Source organism: Tetrao urogallus (assembly GCF_951394365.1).
Source record: "Tetrao urogallus genome assembly, chromosome: 6".
NCBI lineage: Eukaryota > Metazoa > Chordata > Aves > Galliformes > Phasianidae > Tetrao > Tetrao urogallus.
Genome location: NC_136819.1, coordinates 38,279,308 through 38,288,602, shown reverse-complemented (window position 1 = coordinate 38,288,602; position 9,295 = coordinate 38,279,308). Strand labels below are relative to the sequence as shown.

Below are 9,295 nucleotides of genomic sequence, written 5' to 3'. Positions count from 1 at the left end.
CTCATGCACTCTTTTCCAAAAAGGTTTCGATCATACAACGCAGAAAAAGTTGATAAATGCCCAATAAACTAAATCATTAGAATGGCAAACGGAATCACCCTTAAGCATCACTTGCTCTTCTTAATGGCATAAACTACTGCCACAGCAGAAACAGCTGATTTCCCAATATGGTTGCTCAGCGGAGCAACAAAGAGGAGCAAAGAAGGAAATTCTGGACTCTGTTTGCATCCCTCAAAAAGACTAGGAGAAAGATTTCAATTCACCACTAGAAAAACAGTTATTTTCAGATTTAACCACCTTGACTGGTTATGATGTTGTTAACACAAGGTATGTCCTTCAAAACTTGACTGGACAAAACAAAGTTTTCACCAGCAAACCTGTAATACCGTGCAGAAGTGGTACGTCGCCAGCTATGAAGATTTTATCAGTTTTAGTACTGTGGAGTATTATTTTTTCTTTTTCAGCAAGTTAAACATTTATTAAGAGGATAGAGGGTTATAATATTTGGTCTTTGTTGCTTCTTTTAAAGAAATTCCTCTATAAGACAGTAGACTTATGAATGGAATGAAAAAACCCGGGAAGGAACAGCATTCACTAACAGGTACAGCAAGACTAGAATACATTTTCTAGGCTGCTCTCCACAAAAATCTGTAGTACCTGTTCTCAAGTTCAGCATGAAATAAATGTTCTTCATACATTACTACTTTGAGTATTTCAGAGCCATTGGAAACGATTTATACTCATGTAGTAATGGAAATTTGACACAGCAGACAAACTAGGATCCAGAAAATGATCATCTCCACTCCCCATGGAGAAAGAGTATGGTGTAATTTCTAAAGGCCAGCAAAAGTTGAGGCCTTACTAGAGCTGTCTATGAGATGAAGAGCGGGTGATCAACCTAGAAGACAGGACACATTCCAGAATACGAGCACAGCACCTCTTCCAGGTACGGACAGTTCTGAGTACTGTCAACATGTGAAGACACAGACCACATTAAAAGGTGAAACAAAATCCATGCTATACGGTCCATCAAGAACACAGAGTTTATAGTGAAATTTATTGTTCTGCTTCCTAATACAATAAGCTACAAGGTACATACAGTATAAAACGAGAACAGCAACAAAGCAAAGGTGATAAAACATTGTGACAGTACAGTGGAGGTAACATCCGTCTAATCCTTCCACTTTATCCCACTAACAGCAGCTAAAACTACTGGCCCTCTCCCTCCCCTCCCCTCCAAAAAATATTAAAAAGTAAACTGTTTCTCTCATTTAGGAGCAGTGGGATATACATATATTTTTTTTTTGAGGGCATTGGGTATATGCCAACATCTCAAAAAATTGCTGAAACTAAAATATCAAATGAAAACAGTGAAGGTGGGAGTGACATGACCCATGCAAGATGCTCATGACACCTTGGTTCACATCTCCTCAGAGCAAGTGGCCTGTAAAGAAAGGAAAAGTTTGTTACATCAAGTAAAACAGCAACTAAAATGGACAGGTAAGATATAGCAAGCAAAATCTGAACTAGGTAGGACTGGACACACAGCTGAACTATTCTTACAGTGTTGCAACTATTCCTGTTAGCAGGTTTTGGTTACTGAGAGCTGACAATCTTTCTCCTTTAAATTGTAGATGGTGTACAGGGGAATGTACACTGAAAGTGCACAGCTGACACCACTATATCGAATAATCTTGTCTGGAAGAACTCTAACAGTGGCATGATCTGCAACCTCAACAGTTTAAAAACAAACCAACCAATACACATCAAGGCTATAAACATGCAAGATGACCATACATACCTTAAAGGCACAAAATTCCACTTAACCACTTTTTCATATATACTTGGTGCGGTTGAGGGCTCTTTCTGCAAGATGACCACTTTCATCTGTTATCTTCTCCCAGTCTGTTTGTCCAACAACAAAACCAATGGCCCTTTTCCTGTCTGCATCTTTCTTTTCTTCTAGGTCTGCCCACCGCACCTATGGAGAACATACTGTCAGTAGGATGCTCCCTTTAAGAATTTCTGAGACACATCCCAGCTTCCTTCCCATTGCAGATGAGTACAAGAATTTGAATGTTCACTTAGTTTAATACCAACAGGTGCCTATTAGTTTTCTGACGAGTAAACACAGAAACTGCACTGGTTGCGCTATTTTTAACTGAATATCCCGAATGCACCATGAAGTAGAAGAAAGGTATGGATGATTAGCATTTCCCATTTCAGTGCTGTAATTCAGAGAGCTGAAAAATCACTACAACTATTTTTCTATTCAGCACAACACTTTCTTCAGGAAGAATCAAAGATCAATTTAGTGTCCCTGTTTCTGTACAACCTCTCTTTTCATTGCACAATGGAAACATTGAGAAGGCTGCAAACTACAGGAAGACAGCATAAAGAGCAACTCAGTAATGAATGACTGAATGAGAGACCGTTTTCTTCTCTATCTTCTGTGGTAGTTTTTTATGCATGTCTTTACACTAAAAAACTTCTTCATACATTTTGTTGTCTCTCATCTTTACAGCTGCACCTGTTGCCTCTGTGGCTCTTCACAGTCATGCAGATCACCTGCACTGGTCCTGTTCAAATACATGCAGTCATTCCCACACTCGCAGAACCAGAAAACTGATAAAGGGGAGCACAGCAGTAGGGATGGAGGAAGGAGATGATGAATGGTTGTAGTTCAGACACTCAACAGCAACACACAATTGCAGGATGAGAAAAACAGCAGCTGAGGGATGCCTCCCTGACATCCTCAACGCCCTCATTTGGACTGGTCTGTTACTTCAGGACATACTCTTAACACCCTTCTGCCAGCACCCCTCTATTCAACATCTACCTGAATTTCCACAGATATTCATACTGACAAGCGACGTTTGCTTTATTCAACCATGACTTCTCCTCTGCAAATGTCTTAGTAACTCCATTTCTCTCACATACACTGTGAAGTATTACCTATGTTTTCTAGTTGACCTTACAAAACAAAACTGCAAACTCAAACATGAATATTTAGCTCAAATTACTTTTAGTAGTAAAAGCAAATGAACTGCATTTCCGATCAGCTTATTCACTAAATAATAAGAATGATGTCATGAAGACCAACATTATTTAAATTAGCCTCAATTTCTTAGATCCAAATTCGACTGTGTCCTGTACAAGATACACAATTCTTTGTCAGTTTTAATATAAAACTAGCTGTAACAGATATTTCTAGGAGTTTTGAATACACACATCCTTCTTTCTCCCTCCCTTCCTTTCTTTACATTTTTCTTAAAGTTAACATAATAAGCTTGACACACTCTTAGCCTCATGTTTTGTTTTATGTAGGTTACTACTATGTATGCTTACAGTGGATAGAGACAAAAATCCAGGCAGTTGAGCGTATGTTTGAACATAATGTTTGCAGCAGAAATGGTGAGCTGGAAAGCATATGTGATTCTGTGATCTGTAACTGGTAGTAGATGTGCTTCTTCACATATAGTATTGTTTGTATGGGTACAAATGACACAATCCTTTTGCTTTTAAGCAAAAATTCATGGGACACAGAAAAGCAATCACAAACTTGCAAAGATTAGTTTACAGTTATTGACATTGGCTATGCTTTGAATACAAGTTTGTATATTCATTTTTCCACCCATGTAATGGTAGCTTTGGCAATAAATCTAAGATTTAAGAATACAAGACAATACTAATGTGCTACCCACACAAAATGGTAAGTTTCAGCATGTTGTAACCAGTCAGACTTTAAGATGGAACTCTGGAAGTAGAAGTTTTTCTTTCTGTTTTGGAAAACAAACAAACAGAAACCTCTTCCTATTACCTCTTTCGTCTTCCACCGTGTAATGTGTATGCAGGAGGTAATTCCTACAAGATCTAACCAATATAACACCTACAATAGTTGGCATTTTTTTCCTCAGCTGACCCTTTTTGAAAGTAAGAACAGTGTACTGTTTCTACTTATTATAAAACCTATCAGAAAGGTAGCTTAGTAAAATAATCATAATCTTGTCTTAGAATGCATTGCATACCACAAAATCTCATCACAAAGCACGCTGCGTAAGAAAAGGACTCTAGAGGCTCCTCTGAAACAAAGACTATCTCCTTTCTCACTATGAACTGGGACATCCCTCAATACACCCCTCAATAGCCATGCCATGAATAGTTAACCTTCACTATCTACTCCTCCTCACTTCGTTACACAATCTGTAAAAAACACTACTCTCAGAAACATTCTCCTACAAAAGTTAATAGAACATTAGAATGAAAAGTGAGTCAATAAAATTCCTATATCCATAGACACAGATTAACTTCACATGAATTCTCTTTCACAGAGATTGTTCAATGGTCATCTACAGAAAGTTATTTGAAAATGTATTACCCTCTTCTTTCCAGGTTCAGAAGCACGTGTATCATAGTCATCTGGAAGCTGCAGATAATCTTCCATTCTGCTGGCAATTGCTTCCCAGTCACGTTTCCTTTTAGTGCCAGTCCGCAAACCATCCAGCTTGTCTGAGAACAAACACAGAGCCTCAGAGTTAAAGGAGATTTTTTTTTCTACTATTCACACAAACAAAGACGAAGATGGAAATAGTTTCAAAAGAATGAGTAGCAGAACTTGTACATCCAGTTGTCTTGACAGGTAGAACGATGAGAGTTGAAATAAACTAGAAGACTCAGCACAATTTTCAAGTTTTATTGAACTTTCACATTAACTGCGTGGCAACAGCACTCAGTCTTATTATTTGCAGGAGGGAGAAAACTTGCTTTTTTGGGCATGTTCAGAGCATATAGAGTATGTCCTTACAGATACAACAGAGCCACCCATCGCTCTTCAAGGAACTACAGATCCACTTGTTAGAACACAATACTAAAGCTGCAGCATCTTTCCCAGTCTTGTGTCAACCATGGCATACATGCAATATCAGGGAATAGGTGAAACTTAATGCATCAAATACAAATTTTTGAAATAGCCTTTCTGCAGAACAAAAACTCCCCTTAAACCGTGACCTCCCTTTTATTTCTCCCAAAGGAAGAACCACCCCCAAAACCCACAAAATGTCAGAATCTTTTGTTGCACGGTCAGTCACAAATATCTGAGAAATATGATTATCCAACTGTCAACATTTTCTTCTCTTTCTTACTGAATCAATAAAGGTATTAGGAAAAATGATTCTAAAATTTTGTTCCTCTTTGGATACTTATTTTCAGTGAAAAAACGACATCGTCTTGAAATTACACTGTAAAATGCTTTTAGAAAGGAGACAAAGAAATTACTCATTTCAAGATTATGAACAATAAGATGTGAAAACAAAATCTGGCTCCACAAGTCAAAGTAAATTGCAGTAGTACTTCTGTTGTTGTATGCTGCTGTTCTATAAACCAGCAACCAGCATATGAAGAAGAAATAATAAGCATGGTAGATGTATTCTGTGAACCATTTCCAGTGATATCAGTAACATTGCTCAAAGTCAGAGATGTAATTAAAGTTACCCACAAAAGGCCTCTGAAATAAATCAAATACACAGCAGTATATTTTCTGGAGAGCAGAAGATGATGTTCAAAAGTTTGTATTTAAACAAGTTCAGAGATTAGGGTTTTTTTTTTTTTTTTTTTTTTTTTTTTTTTTTTTTTTTAACTTAATATAGGAGAGAGAAGGTGAGGCAATGGCGATGTAAACACGCTAGTAAAGTTTCAGTGCCATAAACTGGTGCAGTAATTTCTCCCTCATAGAACTCTGTCCCATTTCCCTACAACAGATACAGAACTTCTTCTCAGAAAACATTTTAATCCCCCTCTGCAAAAAAGAAAACTGCAGAATATTTCTATTTGTTACATGATATCTTGTTACATGATTCACTTAAGATTCTTCTTTTGCTCTAAGTTAAATCTGCCAAATTTGAAGCTCAATCTCCACAGAAAGACGGTACTCCCTCTAGAAGACAAAAATCAATTTACACAACATTCCTGTTACTCAGCACATAACATCTTGCACTACTCCTCAGTATTACTCTCAGACTGATCTGTGTAGAACATTCACAGAGTAAGGGTTTGCAGGGGAAAAAAAAAAAAAAAAAAAAAAAAAAAGACATTCCAAGGGATAGCAAGAAACAGAGTGAGGAGCATTTAGGAATGTGAAGAACTGAGCGTCCAGGAGCTCTGTCCATGTTTATGCATAACTCAGACACAATGTTTCTAGAAGACAACATGCTCTAATGCAAGTGTATCTCATTACCACTGTGGAACAGTTAGCTCTCTCAAGTCCCTGTTGCACAGACAACTTGAAAATACTGCCAAGAAATGTGTAACTCATTACCAGCTGTAATCAGAGTTCAAGAGACATTCAGAATATGACATCCCCCCCATTCCTTTTCGTTACTGCTACATGGAATTTATTTTGTTATCTCCTTCCATGTTTGAAGTTGCACTGCCTTTCCAGAGAGATCTGTTCCCATCCATACCATCGTGGTTCATATGCAGCAGACACACTCCAGGGTGATATGAAATGCCTACCATAAAACATTGCAGAGCTTTTTTTTTTAAAAAAAAAAAACAAAAAAAAAAAAAAAAAAAACAAAAAAAAACCTTTCCTGAAAATGAGACAAGGTGTCATTTGTAACAATGGTGCTTGTGAATATTTATGGTAGATGATTACTCAGTGTTAAGCTGTCAAACAAATTCTTGTACCATTTGAATTTTAAAAACAGTGAAGCAGTAGCATTTTAAAATACCTAGAGAACTTAAAAAATCACCTTGAGAATTTTAATAATGAGGTTTCCAAAAGTAAATTACTTACTCGGCTCCTTGAAAAGCTGAATTTATCAATTGAATAATTTTTGCAATTCGTACATGAAAGCCACAATGTTTCAAGAAGAATATTATTTGCATCCCAGAACAGATTTTACAATGGTATCAGAACTTCAGCTACAGCACAGCTCATTTCACCTTTCACAGAGGTTTGTCTACCTGACAGTTAAGCCACACGTCAAAACAGGACTGCACCGAACACTTACAGTCAGGTTTCAAAAATTCCATTTCTGTAAGGGTAAGACCTGTGCATAGTACATGCTAAAACTGAAGTAGTACTGACTAGATTTTAAAGTAAAAATGTAGTTGTGCAGTTATAACACATAGGGAAACAATACACCAGCACACAGTTAGAGGAATGCATCGTTCCTGCCAAAGTAAATGTAAATGAAAGCAAGAGCATGGGGCCAAACAGTGTGGAGACTGGCACAATCAGCACTGCAGCTAAAAGAACTCAATCTTTTCAGACCTTTTCTGAGGCTTATCATGACCAGTAAGATCTTGCTGTGTTCTCACGTAACAGTGTCCATTCAGAAAGAAAACCAAAAGGCAAAACAAGACTTGCAGTGCTGGTTTTGGATTCTGCACTAAATGACTTGTGCAGACACATGCCTGTTGGGACTAAGGCAATACACCTAGTGGGCAGGCCAGCTCACAGAAATAACCCAACTCTGGAACGGACAAATGCATAGCAAACTCAGTGTGCCCTTCAGGAAATAATTTTAATAGGTCATCCATTAGAATGGGCCTGCAAGTTAATGGAATCATACTTACTTGCAGACTGCAAGTGCTTATAGAGCATACCCAGATCTAGAAGCTCTCTGACCTTGCAGAGAGATTTCTCAAAAAAACCCAGCGTTCATTACACGGGAGTGCCAGGCTTTTAAAAAAAGTGCCTTACCTCTAATCTATAGTTCTACGTATTTGTAAATCGGAATCTGGGAGTTACAAAAGTAGAACTGCAAATACAGATTTATTAGAAGCAGCGCCTCTATCTATGACTTGTAGCCAGTTAAAGTTCAGTTTGTTAATTGAACTCTGATTGTTCAAGGATTATTTCAACAATCTTGCAAGCAATTTATTTCAGAATATAACTAATGCTGCTGCTGCTCACTCCCAATTTTACATTTATGTTGAGACCGTATAAAAATCCTCTTGCATTTAACATTACAAAGTTTTCCCATGGAAAGAAAGTCAATGCAGTTCTCTGCTGCTATCTATTAGCAGTATTTGACCATGAGTGAGGGAAAGCTTTGGTCTGTAAATTTCTGCTGCAGTCACAGTCCCCATGTTAATAAAAATTAAACGTAAAACTGTTTTAGGACATCCTTTGGACTTCTATCATGCTAATTATGTGCATTAATTAGTGCACATTAGTTATGTGAGTTAAAGTTCACTGTATGCAGTATAAATCATCTGCTCCTACTATTCAGTGTTTGCAGGACAGTCTATGTCATTTAGAGCAACACAGCATATCAGAGTCTGGCATTCTTTAAAAGGAGGAGCAAAATAAAAACATTAGAAACTTAAGATATAATCTTAAGATACCAAAATAATTAGCTTTTAAACCAAGAATGCAGAAAAATCTTTAATTCTGTCTTCAAGTGCTTTGCTGTTCGACATGCCAGAACCACTGAGGCTCCTGTAGTTGCGCTGCAGGTGCCACAAAGCCCATACATACCACAAATACTTATACCACTTAAAAAAAAAAAAGGAGCACAGCAGCAAAAGAGATGGTGCAGTTAACAGCAAGAGCTGAAAGGCTGCTTTACATAGGCCAGAACTTCCAGTGCTATTTCTACTGTACAGTGGCGATTTGGTTACTGGAAATACACTGAAATAGTGACACACAGGGTTGTACCACACGTGCAGAAGTAGACATCAAAAATGTTAAGACATGCTGTATCCCATCCAGGTATTTGTTACTTCTTGTAGATGTGACAAAATTGTAGCTTTCTGCAGATTTCACTGATAAAATCTTGACTTAGTGACATTATTGTTCATTGGAAAAAATAGAAAAATACGCATGGCTGAAAACTCCTTCCCAAAGTTTACTATCACACCCTTGATGTTCTATCACACCCTTGACGCCTACATTTCAGCCAAAGGTTGCTTTTGGTTTTGACAGAATTGCAGTGTTAGCACTTATGTATAATGCAGCCAGCAGTACTAATCCAAAGTGCAGTAAACATAGTGCCCTTGTACTCCTGTAAAGTCCATTCTGCATCCCTCCTAAGAACTCTATTACTCCCACTGGAATTTGAAAAGCACAATGAACTTCTAAATTATTAGCACATAAATTTTTGAAAACATAATAGTACACATGGCATTTTTGTCCACACACGTCAGTTTTGGAAAGCAAGATGCAACTTCAATACAGTTTTACTTACTATGCACGTATCCATGAAAGTAAGAAATTATTGATGACATTTAGGCTTGAGAAAAACATATGCAGTATGAACAAGAATGTAGTGTAATGTAAATTGAGTCT

The 9,295-nt window shown here is 37.4% G+C and overlaps 1 protein-coding gene across 1 annotated transcript in view; it reads right to left on the bottom strand.

Moving 5' to 3' along the window:
• Positions 1-1,834: 1,834 nt before the first annotated feature.
• YLPM1 (YLP motif containing 1) overlaps positions 1,835-9,295 on the bottom strand; it is a gene marked incomplete at both ends in the record, with an annotated part of 32,667 nt that continues 25,206 nt past the window's right edge. Inside the window, 2 exons of the mRNA XM_079537216.1 lie at positions 1,835-1,981; positions 4,379-4,509. Coding sequence (XP_079393342.1) covers positions 1,835-1,981; positions 4,379-4,509 — 278 coding nt within the window. The remainder of the gene's footprint in view (positions 1,982-4,378; positions 4,510-9,295) is intronic.